Below are 18250 nucleotides of genomic sequence, written 5' to 3' on the forward strand. Positions count from 1 at the left end.
CCTTTTCATGTATCTGCTGGCCACTTGTATATTTTCTTTGAAAAGTATATTCAGGTCCTTTCCCTATTTTTTGATCAGATTTTTTTTCTTTTTTCTTTTTTTTTTTGAGTTGGAGTTTTGCTCGTGTTGCCTAGGTTGGAGTGCAGTGGCACAATCTTGGCTCACTGCAACCTCTGCCTCCCGGGTTCAAGCGATTCTCCTGCCTCAGCTTTCCGAGTAGCTGGGATTACAGGTGCCTGCCACCACGCCTGGCTGATTTTTGTGTTTTTAGTAGAGACGGGGTTTCACCATGTTGGTCAGGCTGGTCTCAAATTCCTGACCTCATGATCCGTCCTCCTCAGCCTCTCAAAGTGCTGGGATTGCAGGCGTGAGCCACCGTGCCCAGCCGAGTTTTGTATATATTTGGGATATTGACCTCTTATCAGATATATTATTTGCAAGTATTTTCTCCCATTCCATAGGTTTTTGACTCTGTTGATTGTTTTCTTTGCTTCACATAAGCAAAGAGATAAATAGTAGTCCCACCTATTTATCTCTGCCTTTGTTGCTTGTGCTTTTGGTGTCATATCCAAGAAATACTTGCCAAGACCAATATCAAGGAGGTTTTTTTGGTATGTTTTCTTCTAGGAGTTTTATAGTTTCAGGTCTTACGTTTAAGTTTTTAATCCATTTTGAGTTGGTTTTTTGATATGATGAAAGATAAGACTCCATTACATTCTTTTGCATGTGTATATCCAGTTTTCCTAGCACTATTTATTGAAGAGATTGTTCTTTCTCCCTTATGTATTTTCAGTACCCTTGTCAAATGTTTGTTGACCATATAGGCATGGATTTATTTTTGGCTTTTGATTCTCTTCCATTGATTAGATAATTTGAGTTTTATGTGAGTTACTGGATTTTGTTTTCTTCTGTCAGAGTGTTAGTTTTTATTCTGGAAGGCAGTATTTACAAATATGATTGATATTTCAGTATTGATGTTAGCTTTGTTCGTGTAAGTTCAGGTTTCACTCTGACTCTTGAGATATCTACTGAATGCCTGAGAGTTCAGTAATGACTCTTCTCTGACTGCTTAGAAATTGAATGTCTCTCAGCTCTGTGTGAGCTCTAAGAAATACTACATATATACAGCTTTCCTTTCCTTCTCTGCTTGTCCTCGTAAAGTTAAACCCTACACATGCATTGCTTAGTATTGAACTGCAGACTCAACTGTGCAGGTTCTGTATAGCTTCCTCCTCACTAGTGTTGTGTCCTGCAAATGCCATCTACCTCATCATCCTCAAAATCTTGATGTTCATCTTTTCAGCAGTGAAACCCTTGAATTAGGTTTGTGATTTTTCTTCCTCAATAATGTGTCAGAAAGTGCCCCCAGACAAAAGGTGGATAATCATATGGCCCACCTCATTTGTTTCTGTTGTAACAGGTACCATCGTCATGCACTTCCTCTTGTCCAGTATCTAATGAGAGTTCTATTATATATTTGCTCAGTTTTCATTTTCTGTTTTAGATACGCCCATCAAATGTTTAGGGCAGTTGGGTAAGTTCAGTCCCGTTGACTTTTCACTCATATATTCTGGTTTTTAACTAGTAGTTAACTAAAAAATATAAAAAATTTGAAATTTAAAATATTAAAAAATCTGAAATTTATCGTTATTATATTGTGAGGTAGAAATCTAATTTTTCTTCAACCTGGTTGGAAGGCCGTTTTCACATTTTTCTCAATGTATATACTTCTGAAAATATCCTTGTGTAGAAGATGGCTTCTGTATTTTTATGTATGTATGTATGTATGTATGTATGTATGTATGTATGTATGTATGTATTTTTGAGACGGAGTCTTGCTCTGTCACCTGGGCTGGAGTGCAGTGGTGCATTCTCAGCTTACTGCAAGCTCCACCTCCCGGGTTCAACCAATTCTTGTGCCTCAGCCTCCTGAGTAGCTGGGATTACAGCGCCCGCCACCATACCCAGCTATTTTTGTGAGTTTTTGGTAGGGACGGGGTTTCGCTGTGTTGCCCGGGCTGGTTTCGAACTCTTGAGCTCAGGCAATCTGGCAGTCTCGGCCTCCCAAAGTGCTAGGATTACAGGCGTGAGCCACTGTACCCAGCGTATATTTTTATTTTTTAAGGAAATTTCTAGGAGAGCAACTACCGAACTTTAAAAATTATCTTGCTATCTGTTGCCAGATTGTTTTGCAAAGACTGTCTGTTTACATACTAGCCACCAGTGTATAAAGATGCTTATCTCACCTCACTTTCACTGACAATGCTAATTTTTCATAGATTTAAAATTGTCCTTTTTTAAGTTTTGTCTCTGTTACATTGATTATTATAAGGTGGCCTATGTTCATATACATTAATAATTTGTAGCCCTCTCAGGTTAATTGTACCTTTACCCAATTTTTTGTGTTTTAGTCTTTTAATTTTTTTATATTAAGAATATGAGCTTTGCCACATGTTATAAATACTCCATTTTATTTCTATCTTTGCTACTTTATATGGCTAAATCTACTGGATTTTCCCTTTATTATTCCATTTCTTTTTTATTTTTTTCAACTTTTATTTTAAATTCAAGAAGGTACTTGTGCAGGTTTGTTACCTGAGTATATGGCCATGATGCTGAGGTTTGGCATACAAATGATCCCATGGTCAGGTACTGAGCATGGTACCCAACAGTTAGTTTTTCCACCCTTTTTACCCCCTCCCCTCCTCTAGTAGTTTCCAGTTTCTATAGTTACCATATTTATGTCCATGAGTACCAATTGATGAGCTCCTACTTATAAGCAAGAGCAAGCAGTATTTGGTTTTCTGTTCCTGTGTTAATTCACTTCGGATAATGGCCTCCAGCTGCGTCTATGTTGCTGCAAAGGACAGGATTTTGTTCTTTTTACGACTGCATAGTATTCCATGGCATATATATATATATACACCACATTTTCTTAATCCGGTCTATCCATGTCTTTGCTGTTGTGAATAGTTCTGCGACGAACATGCAAGTGCCTGTGTCTACTTTATAGAACAATTTGTTTTCTTTTGGGTACACACTCAGTAATGTGATTGCTGGGTCAAATGGTAGCTTTATTTTAAGTTCTTTGAAAAATCTCAGAATTGGTTTCCATAGTGGCTGAATTAATGTACATTCCCACCAACAGTGTTATAAGCATCCCCTTTTCTCTGCAGCCTTGTCAACATGTTATTGTACTATTAGACCGATTATTGTTTGACATTTTAATAGCAGCCATTCTGACTGGTATGAGGTGATATCTCATTGTGGTTTTGATTTACATTTCCCTGAAGATTAGTGATGTGCAGCATTTTTCATGTTTGGTGGCTGCTTGTATGTCTTCTTTTGAGAAATGTCTGTTCATGTCATTTGCTCATTTTTTATTGGGTTACTTGTGTTTAGCTTGTTCAGTTGTTTAACTTTCTTATACATTTTGAATATTAGACCTTTGTCAGATAGTTTATGAATATTTTATCCCATTCTGTAGGTTTACCCTGTTGATAGTTTCTTTTGCTGTACAGATTCTCTTTAGTGTAATTAGGTCTCACTTGTCAATTTTTGGTTTTGTTCAGTTGCTATCGAGGACTTAGTCATATAATTTTTTTCAATGCCAATGTCGAGAATGGTGTTTCTTAGATTTTCTTCTAGGATTCTTATAGTTTGAGGTTTTACATTTGAATCTTTAACCAATATTGAGTTAATTTTTGTATATGGTAAAAGATAGGGGTCCAGTTTCATTCCTCTGCGTATGGCTCACCAGCCGTCAAAGCACCATATATTGAATAAGGAGTCCTTTCCCCATTGCTTATTTTTGTCAGCCTTGCCAAAGATTAGATTATTGTAGGTGGCTGGCTTTATTTCTGGGCTCTCTATTATGTTCCATTGGCCTTTGTGTCTGTTTTTTGTACAGTACCATGCTGTTTTGGTTGCTGTAGCTTTATAGTATGGTTTGAAGTCAGGTAATGTGATATACCTCCAGCTTTCTTCTTTTTGATTAGGATTGCTTTGGCTATTCTGGCTCTTTTTTGGTTTCTTGTTAATTTTGTAGTTTTTTTTTTCCAGTTCTGTGAAAAATGATGTTGGTAGTTTGATAGGTATAGCCTTGAATCTGTAGATTGCTTTGGGCAGGGAAATATGGCTATTTTACTGATATTGATTCTTCCAGTCCATGAGCATGGAATATTTTTTCATTTGTTTGTGTCATGTATGATTTCTTTTAACAGTGTTTTGTAGTTCTCCTTGTAATGATCTTTTACCTTCTTGGTTAGATGTATTCCTGGATTTTTTTTGTATGTGTGGCTATTGTAAATGATTTGGCTCTCATCTTGGATGTTATCAGTATATAGAAATGCTACTGATTTTTGTACATTGATTTTCTCTCCTGAAACCTTGCAAAAATCATTTATCAGTTCTAATAGCCTTTTGGTGGAGCCCTTAGGGTTTCCTGAGTATCGAATCATTATTAGTAAAGAGAGATAGTTATACTTTTTCTTTGCCTATTAGGATGCCTTTTTATTTCTTTCTTTTGCCTGATTTTCTCTGGCTAGCACTTTCCAGTAATATACTGACTAGGAGTGGTGAGAGGGGGCATCCATATCTTGTTCCAGTTCTCAAGGGGAATGCTTCCAGTTTTTGCCTGTTCAGTATGATGTTGGCTGTGGGTTTGTCGTAGATGGTGTTTATTATTTTCAGGTATGTTCCTTTGATGCCTAGTTTGTTGAGGGTTTTTATCATAAAGTGATGTTGGATTTTATTGAAAGCTAATTTGGTTTATGTGGTGAATCACATTTAGTGATTTGTATATGTTGAACCACCCTTGCATCCCAGGAATGATGCCTACTTGATCATGGTGAATTAACTTTTTGATATGTTTTTCAATTCAGTTTGCTAGTATTTTGTTGAGGATTTTTGCACCTGTGTTCATCAGGGATATAGTCCTGTGATTTTCTTTCTTCATTGTGTCTTTGCCAGGTTTTGGTATCAGGATGTTACTGGCTTTGTAAAATCATTTTTTTGGAATAGTTTCAGTAGAATTTATACCACCTCTTCCTTGTACCTCACATAGAATTCAACTGTGAATCTGTCTTGTTTGGGACTTTTTTGGTTGGTAGGTTTTTTTTATTACTGACTCAGTTTTGGAACTCGATATTAGTCTATACAGTGTGTCAATTTGTTCCTCATTCAGTCTTGGTAAATTTTGTGTTTCCAGGAATTTATCCATTTCCTCTAGATTTTCTTGTTTGTATGTATAGACACATAGCCTCTGAGGACCTTTCGTATTCCTGTGGGATAAGTTGTAATGTAATCTTTGTCATTTCTAATTGTGGTTATTTGTATCTTCTCTCTTTTCCTTTGTTAATCTCACTAGCAGTCTAGCAATCTTCTTTATCCTTTCAAAGAACCAACTTTTGGCTTCATCATTTCATTATGTGGATTTTTAGGTCTTAATTTCGTTCCGTTCTGCTCTGATTTTAATTATTTTTTTTCTTCTGCTAGCTTATGGGTTAGTTTGTTCTTGTTTTCCTGGTTCCTCTAGATGTGATGTTAGAGTACTAATTTGAGATCTTTCTAATGTTTTGAGGTAGGCATTTAGTGCTTTCAACTTTCCTCTTAACACTGCTTTTGCTGCATCCCTGGAATTTTGGTGTGTTGTGTACCTATTTTCATTTATTTCAAATACTATTTTTATTTCTGCCTTGATTTTGTTGTTTACCCAGAAGACATTCGGGAGCAAGTTGTTTAATTTTCATGTAACTGTATGGTTTTGAGATACCTTCTTGGTATTGATTTCTGTTTTTATTCCACTGTGGTCCAAGATTATGGTTAGTATGATTTCAGGGTTTTTTTGTTTGTTTTTCTTTTTCTTTTTCTTTCTTTCTTTTTTTTTTTTTTTTTTTTTTACTTTTTTGAGACTTACTTTAAGGACGAGCATGTGGTCAGTCTTGGAGTATTGTTCCATGTGCACCTGAGAAGAATGTATGTTCTGTGGCTGATGGATAGAGTATTCTGTAGATGTTTTTCAGGTTCAGTTGGTCAAGTGTTGAGTTTAAGTCCAGAATGTGTGACTTTTCTGCCTGAATGATCTCACTCATGCTAGTAGGGTGTGGAAGTCCCCCACTATTATTGTGTTGCTATGTCTTTTTGTAGATCTAGTAGTACTTGTTTTATGACTCTGGGTTCTCCAATATTGGGTGCATACATATATGTGAGATATATATATGGAAGATATATGTGTGTGTGTATGTGTGTATATATATATATACATGGAAGAGAGAGATATATATATGTGGAATATATATACATACTGGAAGATATATATATATATATATGGAAGATATATATGTGATAGTTAAGTCGTCTTGTTGAATTGAGCCCTTTATCATTATGTAATACTCTTATCTTTTTTTTTTTAACTGCTGTTAGTTTGAAGTCTCTTTTATCGGATGAAAGAATAGTGATTCCTGCTCTTTTTTGTTTTCCATTAGTGTGGTAGCTCTTTCTCCAAACCTTTACTTTGAGCCTATAGGTGTCATTATATATAAGATGGGTCTCTTGAAGACAGCCAGATGGATGAGTCTTGTTTTTTTATCCAACATGCCACTCTGTGCCTTTTAAGTGAGGTGTTTAGACCATTTACATTCAAAGCTAATACTGTTATGTGATGTTTTGATCCTATCATGAAGTTATTAGCTGGTTGCCTTACACTTTCTAGTGTGTGTTTTTGCTTTATAGGGTCTGTGGGCTATGTACTTACATGCATTTTTGTGGTAGCATTTATTTTTCTTTCGTTTCCATATTTAGAATTCCCTTAAGGATCTCTCATAAGGCTGGTCTAGTTGTAACAAATTCCTTTGTGCTTGTTTGTCTGGAAAAGATTTTACTTCTTATTCACTTACGAAGCTTTGTTTGGCAGGTTATGAAATTCTTGGTTGGAATTTCTTTTTTTTTTTTTTTTTTTTTTGAGAATGCTAAAAATAGGTCCCCAGTCTCTCCTGGCTGGTAAGGTTTCTGCTGAGAAGTTGACTGTTGGCCTGATGACATTCCCTCTGATTCGCCCTTTTTCTCTAGCTGCCTTTAAGATTTTTTTTTCTTTAGTGTTGACCTTGGACAGTGTGCTGATAATATCCTTAGTGATGTTTATTTTGCATAGTATCTCACAGTTGTACTCTGGATTTCTTGTATCTGGATATCTGTCTCCCTAACAAGATTACCAAAGTTTTCTTGAGTTATTTCCTCAAATATATTTTCCACATTGTTTATGTTTTCTTCTTCTCTCTCAGGAATACCAGTAATTTGTAGGTTTTATCACTTTCTGTAATTCCACATTTCTTGAAGACTTTATTCATTTTTTAAAATTATTTTTTCTTTATTTTTGTCTGACTGGATTAGTTTGAAATACTGGTCTTCAGGCTCTGCAAGTCTTTCTTCTGCTTGGGCCGGTCTATTGTTAAAGCTTTCAGTTGTATTTTGAAATACCTTATGTGAATTTTTTCAATTCCAGAAAGTCTGATTGATTTCTCTTAAAGATGCTTATTTCTTCCTTCATTTCCTGGATTACTTTAGAAGTTTTTTTTTGTTGATTTTCAACTTTGTCTTGGATCTCACTGGGCTTACTTGCAATCCATACTTTGAATTCTTTATCTGTCATTTCTGAGTTTCCATTTTGGTTAGGGACCATTTCTGTAGAGCTAGTGTGATCCTTTGGTGGTACCACTACATTCAGATTTTTCATAGTGCTGGAATTCTTACGCTGCTTTTTTCCTATCTGGAGACCCTAACACTTGTAACTTCTGTAATTATTTTCATGCGGGTAGGATTTTTTCTTTCTTTTTCTTTCCCTATAATGTTATTATATATTTTTTTCTCCTTTCCCTTTTCTTCCCCTCCCTTCAGGATGTGACTATAGAGAATTCTGGGTAGGGTCTTTGACTTTGTTTCTTTAGTCCTCTGTGCTGCTTTTGGCCAATTTTATTTTATTTTGGGCTGTGGCATTTGACCTGCAAGCCTGTAGATGGCGCTTAGAGGTAAGAGCTAACTGCAGCCAACATGGCTTAGTGTATACCTTGATACTTGTTTACTGGCAGAAGCTCTTTGTTGCCACAGGCTATGGCCAATTCATGGAATGTACCATGGTCTGAGCTCACTGCCCAGCCCCAGGGTCAGGGGATTGGCAGAGGGCAGGAATGGCAGGGCCAGACCTGACAGTTCCATCTACAGGTCCCCTGATCACAGACACAGGCACTAGTGCCGAGGGAGAATGCAGTGGGTGGCCACCAAGGGCCCAGAGATGTGCCTAGTAGTGTAGCTGGGAAACCTCCTCAGCCCCAAGTTCTCTGCACAGGGATAGGGGATGGTCTAAACTTCTAGTCCAGGAGAGTAGGTGCTCAAGATGCCTAGAGCATGGAGCAGAGACCCCCTGCACTAAGATCTCTGCATAGGAGGGGTGGGGTGACTCAAACTCCAGAAGCAGGCAAGGAGGTGCTCTGAATGCCTAGGGATCTTCCTGGGTATGGAGCAGAGAGAGCTCTGCTTCACCATAACGTACGTCCAGGAGGAGTGCGGTGGCTCAGGCTGCTGAACTAGGCAAATGGTTACTCTGGATGCCAGAGATGTGCTTGGAGATGGAGCAGCAAGGGCCCTACTGCACCACGATCTCAGGAGAACAGAGTAGGTTACCCAGCAATGGCACATGCAAATCTGTTCCAGGTTGCCAAGCTGGTCGTGACTGCAAGTTTTGCAGCCCAGGAGAAACTGCAGCTGTAGCGGCTCTCCTGCTGCCCCAGGCTTGAAAGTGGGGAAAGCACAATTCTAGCCCTGTTGTTGGGGTACTTTCCACAGTTTTGACTGTGAAGCCCCTATCCCACTCCAGAGCAGGTGTTTTGATCTCTGGTCCAAGACTGACATGCCTGTGCAGCCACACTGCTGGGTCACCAAGGAATGGCTGACTTTTTATGTGCCCAAATTTAAAACATTGTCCTGCTCTTTTTCCCGGGTCTGGAAAAATGCCTTCAGCTTTTTCCGTCACAGTGACTCCAGGCCACTCCCCAAGTTAGCTCCAGGATTGGGAGAAACAAAGTGCTCTCCCTTGGCCTAGGTTGCTTGGATCCCCAGTGGAAGGGTGAGTCACAGAGGGAGGCTCCTTGCCTCTCTCATGCACTGGGGCTTCACTTAACTTTTATCAGCTGGATGCCGTCACTGGGGCTGTTTGCTGGCCTTCTCTCTGGGATCTGGAGTGTACTTTGTGATTCCAGTAGATTCCTGTTTTCCTTCTTGAATTAAAGCTCACAGAGTTTATCTTTATCTGCTATCTTGCTATGTCCAAGTGGCTGAGGCGTGCAGAAAGCCTCTAACCCACCCTCTTGGGGAAAAGCAAAAAATCTATTTCTTCCATTTCTTTTATGCTTAGAATTCTTCTTCATCTTGAGACTAGATAACCACTTACACATATTTTCTAGTTTTTAAATTTTATATTTGACTAATACATATAAATTTTATTTTGTTATGAGGTGAAAATTAAATTTTATGTTTCTTCAGAGTTAATTATTGTTGCACTATTTGTCGTTTTCCTGTATACTTTATCATATATTGTCATGTTCAAGTATTCTGTATTAAATTTTTATAACCTAAAATAACCTGTTCCTTGCTTCATTATTTCCTTGGTGTTTCATTTGTGTACCTATTCCATATGAATTGTAGTTATATAAGTCAATTTCTTTAGACAAACCTTTTTCTTGAAGGCACTATTTAATATGTTGCACCAGAAACCTGGTTCAATAGTACCTTGGCTCACCTCATTCATTTTTTTCTAAAGGAATGGTGTATTATTTCTATCTTCACATTCTCTTTTCAGCCCACCTAAATATGACAACTTACCTTTGAAAAGTAACAGATGACCTAATTCCTAAGTACAGCAAATGTTCCTGTCTTTCTGAAACTTTATTTTCCGTTCACTTCTTGTAGTCTTGCTTCCTTTTTTTATATCTCTTAGTATTCCATCTGAATGTCCTGTTCTACTTTTTTCTGTCCTACGTATAGTAGTACCCTAAGATTCTGCCTTCACTTATCTTTTCAGTTTTTACTGAATTCCTAGACTATTCTTTGCTTTCTTAGTCTTAACAATATCCTTTCTATGAATGATTCCCATATCTACCTTCATGACTTTGCAAAGCTGTGTTATCAAATGCCTATTTAGATATCAGCATGTCAAAATAAAACCCATTGCTCCTCTGTCCCCATTCCCATTCTTTTCCTTTATATCAGCATCTACTCAGTCAGCCATAGAAAAACCTCAACATTGTTGATTTCTCCCTTGACCCAAGTCGTAAAAGCTAGTTCCCTCTGGAATATTGATTCTCTTTATATGTCTGTTACTACTACCTTAGCTGATATCCCTCAGAAGCTCTCTGCGAGCTCAAATATAACTTCTGATATTTCCAAACATGCTTATTCTTTGAATGTCTTTTCTGCTTTATAATAATTACCGTAACTTTAGTAGAAAAGTTTATGTATCTGGCTCTTGTAACCAGATAGTGATGTCCTTGCAGATTGGTACGGTTTTCTCTCACTGTGTCTGCAGCTTTTCATAACAGTGGTGATCAGTAACTTTTTTGTTGTACTTTAAAAATTGTTTAGCAGTCTGTAGTCTCAGGCATTTTTAGTTGTTTCTCTCATTGCTACCCGAATTGCCTTTTTAACATTATGCTAATTATTTTATTTTATTTTTAAGTTCCAGGGTACATGTGCAGGATGTGCAGGTTTGTTACATAGGTAAATGTGTGCCATGGTGGTTTGCTGCACCTGTCAACCCATCACCTAAGTATTAAGCTCAGCATGCATTAGCCATTTTTCCTGATGATCTCCCTCCCTTGGCTCTGCCCCACAAGCCCTAATGTGTGGTGGTGTTCTCCCTGTGCCCATGTGTTCTCATTGTTCAGCTCCTACTTATGAGTGAGAACATGCGGTGTTTGGTTTTCTGTTCCTGCGTTAGTTTGCTTAGGATAATGGCTTCCAGCTCCATTCATGTCCCTGCAGAGGACATGAGCTCATTCCTTTTTATGGCCGCATAGTATTCCTTGGGTTATATGTACCACATTTTCTTTATCCATCTATCATTGATGGGCACTTGGGTTGATTCCATGACTTTGCTATTGTGATAGTGCTGCAGTGAACATATGCATGCATGTATCTTTGTAGTAGAATGATTTGTATTCCTTTGGGTATATACCCAGTAATGAAATTGCTGGGTCAAAGGGTATTTCTGGTTCTGTGTCTTACAGCAATTGCCACACTTGTCTTCCACAGTGGCTGAACTCATTTACATTCCCACCAACATTGTAAAAGTGTTCCCATCTCTCTGTAGCCCCACTAGCATCTGTTGTTTCATGACTTTTTAATAATCACTGTTCTGACTAGTGTGAGATGCTATTTCATTGTGGTTTTGATTTGCATCCTCTAATGATCAGTGATGTTGAGCTTTTTTTCATATGTTTGTTGGTCACATAAATGTCTTCTTTTGAGAGGTGTCTGCTCATGTCCTTTGCCCACTTTTGAATGGGGATTTTTTTTTCATGTAAATTTGTTTAAGTTCCTTGTAGACTCTGGATATTAGACCTTTGTCAGATGGCTAGGTTGCAAACATTTTCTCCCATTCTGTAGGTTGTCTGTTCACTCTGATGGTAGTTTCTTTTGCTGTGCAGAAGCTCTTTATTAGATCCCACTTGTCAATTACTGCTTTTGTTGTAATTGCTTTTGATGTTGTCATCATGAAACATTGCCCGTACCTATGTCCTGAATGGTATTGCCTAGATTTTATTCTAGGTTTTTTATAGTTTGGGGTTTTACATTTGTCTTTAATCAATCTTGAGTTAATTTTTGTATAAGGTATAAGGAAGGGGTCCAGTTTCAGTTTTCTTTATATGGCTAGCTAGTTCTCCCAGCACCATTTATTAAATAGGGAGTGCTGGCCAGGTGCAGTGGCTCATGCCTGTAATCCCAGCGCTTTGAGAGGCTGAAGTGGGCAGATCACTTGAGGTCAGGAGTTTGAGACCAGCCTGGCCAACATGGTGAAACCCCATCTCTACTAAAAATATAAAAATTAGCCCAGTGTGGTAGCACATGCGTGTAATCTCAGTTACTCAGGAGGCTGAGGCAGGAGAATTGCTTGAACTTGTGAGGTAGAGGTTTCTGTGAGCCAAGATCATGCCACTGCACTCCAGCCTGGGTGACAGAGCGAGACTCTGTCTCAATCATTCAATCAATCAATCAATAGGGAGTCCTTCCCTATTGCTTGTTTTTGTCAGGTTTGTTAAAAATCAAATGGTTGTAGATATTTGGTCTTATTTCTGAGTTCTCTATTCTGTTCCATTGGTTTATGTGTCTGTTTTTGTTACCAGTACCATGCTGTTTTGGTTACTATAGCCTTGTAATATAGTTTGAAGTCAGGTAGTGTGATGGCTCCAGCTTTGCTCTTTTTGCTTAGGATTGTCTTGGCTCTGTGGGTTCTTTTTTGGTCCCATATGAATTTTAAAATAGTTTTTTTCTAATTCTGTGAAGAATTTCCATGGTAGTTTATTGTGAATAGCATTGAATCTATAAATTACTTTGGCCAGTATGGCCATTTTCCCAATATTGATTCTTCATATTCATTAGCCTGGAATGTTTTCCCATTTGTCTGTGTTCTCTCTTATTTCCTTGAGCCGTAGTTTGTAGTTTTCCTTGAAGAGGTCCTTCACGTCCCTTGTTAGCTATATTTCTAGGTATTTTATTCTCTTTGTGGCAGTTGTGAATGAGAGTTCATAAATGATTTGGTTCTCTGTTGTTGTTGTATAGGAATGCTTATGACTTTTGCACATTGATTTTCTATCCTGAGCCTTTGCTGAATTTGCTTATCAACTTAAGCTTTTGGACTGAGAGGATGGGATTTTCTAGATACAGGATCATGTCATCTGCAAACAAAGACAATTTTACTTCTTCTCTTCCTATTTGAATGCTCTTTATTTTTTTCTCTTGCCTGATTGCCCTGGCCAGCATTTCTAATACTATGTTGAGTAGGAGTGGTGAGAGAGGGCATCCTTGTCTTGTGCTGGTTTTCAAGGAGAATGCTTCTGGCTTTTGCCCATTCAGTGTGATATTTGCTGTGGGTTTGTCATAAACAGCTCTTATTATTTTGATGTATGTTCCTTCAATATCTAGTTTACTGAGAATTTTTAATATGAAGTGATGTTGAATTTTTTTGAAGGCCTTTTCTGTGTCTATTGAGATAATCATGTGGTTTTTGTGTTTAGTTCTGTTTATATTATGAATTACATTCATTGATTTGCATATGTGGATCCAAATTATGCTAATTTTTAACCTAAAATTCTTTCATACTTATTATCTACAGAAAAAAATTCATGCTCTTGTCATGTTAGTAAAGATCCTAACCAATCTGATCTCATCTTTTTTTTCCAGAAGTCCTATTATTTCTCTGATTGTATATTATTTTTTGGCTACATGTGTTCCCTACATGTGTTTTCTTGCCATTGCTGTTTTTCCTCTTTAGTATTAATGCTTTCTAAATTTTTATTAATCACCTGCTATGTGCAGGTACTGTCCTAGGCTGTGTTGGAAATACAAATGGATAAAACTTGAGTAGCACTTTTTTGGAGATTTTTCCCTTAAATTTTCCATTATGAAAAACCCATTCTTCAAAACTTAGGTAAAGCTTTTTCTTATCTATCAAGTCTCCTTACATGATGCCAGCACAGATTAATCCCTCTTTGCCTTCAAAGTACTTTTAATATCTGAGTTATAAAATGTATCACAACCCTCTTTTTTTAAAAATCAATACCTGTGTCCTCTTCATTCATATTGCTTAATGGCAGGAATTGTCTTTTGTTTAAACCACTTTATTGAGTTATGATTGATATACAAAATGCTGTATATATTTAATAGGAACAATTTGATGGATTTGGAGTTAAGTGTATACTCATGAGAATGTTACCACACTCAATGCTTGGAAACATAAGAGATTCTGCCTTATCACTGTATTCCCTCTTTTTCTTCTCCAGTGCCCAGCAGTGACTTTAAAATAATTGATACTCACTAAATGAATGCTGAATTGAAAAGTTGGTTCAGAGCCAAAGTAGAAACTGAGAAGGATTAGCCAGAGAGTTAAGAGGCAAATCAGGAGAGAGTCATATTACCAAAGCCCAGAAATGTGTTTCAAGAAAGAGGGCAGTAGGTGATGTCCTAAGCTTCAAAATTGGAAGAAGCAGTGCAGACTGTAAATAGATTATTGGATTTGGCGATTAAGAGGTTGTTGGTTATCTTAACAAGTTCCATAAAGTAGTAAGGGTACACATCAGATAGCAGACTGAGAAGTAAATTCTTTCCCTTAAATATAATTTTTAGCTGATATATTTATAGAAATTGGCTGGCAGACACATTGAAGATACATAGTCTAAATAAAGATCTAGAATCTTGCATATATTATATCGATTTAGGGAGGATCCATATTTTTTGTAAAGTTAAATGAGTGGGTAAGTAGGCTTGACATTCTTTTAAGAAAATTTAGAAACCTAATCACTATTTTCATCTCATTAGAAGACTACCGCAACTCCACATAGAGATCACACGATCTTTTCATCAAAGTTAGTGATATTTTGCATGGCAGAAATTATTTTAACCTGGAAAACATGGCTCCTTCTACTTTCTATCGTTGTTAGGCTGGTACTACATTGATAATATATATCTAACTATATGAAATGAATGAATTTTTAAAAATATCCCTGAGTAATTGTATAAATGACTTGATTTTTCACATACTATATTTGATTATTCGGAAGACATACTTAACATTTCTGTAATCAGAATGCCTTTTAGAATAGATCATGTGTTACAGTTTTAACTGACAACCTTTTTTACCTTGGTGTTTTATAAAATGATGATGCAGTCCCAATTCGTAGCATATGAAATTTGATAAAATACAGTAATATAGTAGGAAGCATTAAAGTTTAGAGACTGCAAAATATTTTAGTTTTAATATAATTATTGTTGTGCTACACTTTTTGGGGCTATAGGTGATATTTTCTCTCTCTCTGTTTACTATGCCAATGGGTCATGCATAAAGCTTATCTTATAATATGCTGTTAAGCGAAGGTGGGGGTGGGAATGGGGAAGAATGAATTTGTAGGGAGCCTGTTTTATATTACTTGAAATAATGACTTTGGTGTATGCAGAACAAATCTTAGTTAACCATAATTTTCACCAATTTTATAGAAACATTACGAGTCAATGATCCATGTAAGGGAAAAATTTCTGATCTTGCAGTCAAGGGTACATTGGCTGATTGGTTCATTTTTTTCACAGACATGTATTGTGTATCTATTAATAACCATGATACCTGGCAATATACTCAGCACTGTAAACAATCTTTCATTGTTCTGATCATGTTTCAGCAACAAAGATTGATAGTCAATTCACAGTGCCTGAAACCTGCTCTTTCTTCATGTATGTTGTCCAATTGAGAGATAATATTTGTAGTTTCTTTAATGAAGAAGTGGCCTATTGGAGAGCCGTGTGCTTGGTCACAGTAAGCACCCAGTGAATGTTTGTTGACTGTCGAATGGTATATGTTTTAAGTGGTTGACTAGGAAATGGATGGGCTTATAGTTTTAAGTGATTATATGAGAAAGGACTGGCATTGTAGCTAATTATTATTGAAAATAGAATGTACATTGAGAACTGCAATAGGAATAATGGATGTTTCTCAGTTCATTTGGGCATTACTAAAATAAATTAAAAATGTAAAACCTTAAAGTTTCTCACCATAGAAAATGTCAAATTATTTTCTATTTTCAATAATAATTTGACTTTGAAAATATTTTTAGAGATATCATGATTAATCAAAAATTGTAGAATATAACAAGTTCACGTAAATCAGTTTCAGCAAATTGACAGTCTTGTCTTTGAAATCAAATAATTAAGTAGAAAATATATCTATGCTTGTGTTCATTTATTTTAGTAATGTCTCAATACCTAACCCTTGAAGAGTGAAGCAACAGTATAGTGAGGGGGAAACTGCAATCTGATGATGCATACCTTTTTCCTCTGGTAACTGAAGGTTAAATGGGTAGCAAGCAGAATGCCTTAAACAAGATTGGTATATTGATTAAAACGCTGATTTAACAGCTCACAGTTTCCCCTTGGAAACCTGGAAAAGATAAGCCAGCTGCTGTCTAAGAGTGCTCAGTGTCCACTGAGAGTACACTATCTATCATCACAATATGGTGATGAGAGGTGTTTTATGTTTGTATTAATTTCCCGCACTAAATCAGTAATTATTACAATCCTGTCCCTGCTGTTTACCCTGCAGCTGTTTTTCCATTTGTCGAGAGAGCGGGTGTTCTCTGAGGACCGCACACGTTTCTATGGTGCAGAAATTGTCTCTGCCTTGGACTATCTACATTCCGGAAAGATTGTGTACCGTGATCTCAAGGTAAAAAAAAAAAAAAGTAATCAAAATTTGTTTTTGCAGAGACTATAGGGACAAACATAAAGTAATTACAAAGTTATATAGTTTTGAGAAAAGCAGATTTAGTTGGGAAAAAAGCACTGTGTTTAAAAATTTAGTTCACTACATTTGAAGGAAATTTTATTCACTAACATGTATGTAGTTGATTTATGTGTGAGTTTTTGATTTGCAAAGTAATTTCTGCCCGACTGCTTGGATCAAATAAAAATGTTAAACGTGATTAAGTCAAATAACTTCACAAGTTACACTTAAAACAAGTTTTATTATGTTTACAGAAATGTTTTATGAAGAAACGTAGTAAGACTATTGGAAGGAACATATTCATTTTGATTTTAGCATTAACTTTGAGTGGTTTTAAATACCTGAAGCATTTTAATATAAAACCATTTATTAATGTGCCTCGTGTTTTATTTATGAAAGCACTCTGTTTGTTTTGTTGGTAATAGTGTTTTGACTGCTGTAAGTTCCATTATGATGAGACCCTTAGGATAGCTCAGGATTGGCAAACTTTCTATAAAGGGCAGATAAAATAATTTAGGCTTTGCTGTTTGTGTATAGTCTCTTTTGTAAACTACTCAATTCCATCATTGTAGGGTAAAAGCAGCCTCAGATAGTATGTAAATGAATATGTTTGGCTATGTTCCAGTAAACAAAATAGGCGATGGGCTCAATTTAGTCCACAGGTTGTCATTTGTTGATCCCTGCAGTAACTCATACAAGGTAATAGTAATTCTCACGACAGTGTTATGAATTAGGTTGGCGACATTAAAGGAATTTGTACCACGACACATTTTGAATAAATTCTAGATGTTACAGTCTTACTTTTGTAAGAAGCAAATTGTGTATAAAATTTGACACAGAATTGCCTTATTGATCAAATACTATTTCATGTAACATAATAATTGGTAGAAACAGAAGTTACATGAGGCTTTTATGAAATTCTGTTTTGTTTGAAATGAGGTATATAGAAGCTATAAGATGTTGTATGTAGGAAGAACTGAACTATGTACCTATAAAACATCTAGATCAGAGATGACCAACTGTCTAAGTGCCAAAATGGGCTAAAGATTAATACAAATTAATAGTTCGATTGTATTTAGCCTGAATCTTTTTATAACTAGGAATGTGGCAGAATTCAGCATTCATGTATCTGCATGGCCAGATAATCCTATACTGTCTAAATGTCTTAAATATCAATTTCTTTAAAGGAATTAGTTATGTGGCATGACAAAATGTGTTAACTTTCCAAATATACTTAGAAGTAATTAGCTCTGCTCTTCCTGAGTCCACTTCTCGCATTCCCACTACATGTTTTATGAATCCTATTTGTAGGGGTGAAAAGGGGAAGGATAGAAGCATGGAGGCTTAGATTTAAGGAAATTAGAACAATTTTGAAGTAATAGGTAACATCCAGAAAGCTTAAATTCAAAAGATTGAATTATTAGCTTAAAGACTGCTAAAGAAAAGAATGTTCATTTGATTGCAGTATTGATTATGGTCTTGGTCAGTATTTCTTCTTTAATCATTTCTCATCAAATGAATCAACATATTGAGGGTGTGTGTGTGTGTGTGAGTTTTCAGATGGAGTCTCGCTCTGTCGCCAGGCTGGAGTGCAGTGGTGCCATCTTGGCTCACTGCAACCTCCAACTCCCTGGTTCTGGCGATTCTCCTGCCTCAGCCTCCTGGGTAGCTGGGATTACAGGCATGTGCCACCACGCCCAGCTGATTTTTGTATTT

The 18250-nt window shown here is 36.6% G+C and overlaps 1 protein-coding gene across 5 annotated transcripts in view; it reads left to right on the plus strand.

The window, feature by feature from the left end:
* Positions 1–18250, plus strand: part of AKT3 (AKT serine/threonine kinase 3) — a 344485-nt gene that overhangs the window by 254851 nt on the left and 71384 nt on the right. For all 5 annotated transcript variants that reach the window (XM_063707276.1, XM_055380781.2, XM_055380779.2 and 2 more), the window contains one exon: positions 16355–16477. In XM_063707276.1, the coding sequence (XP_063563346.1) occupies positions 16355–16477 (123 nt within the window). The remainder of the gene's footprint in view (positions 1–16354; positions 16478–18250) is intronic.

Source organism: Gorilla gorilla, chromosome 1, assembly GCF_029281585.2.
Source record: "Gorilla gorilla gorilla isolate KB3781 chromosome 1, NHGRI_mGorGor1-v2.1_pri, whole genome shotgun sequence".
Lineage (NCBI taxonomy): Eukaryota > Metazoa > Chordata > Mammalia > Primates > Hominidae > Gorilla > Gorilla gorilla.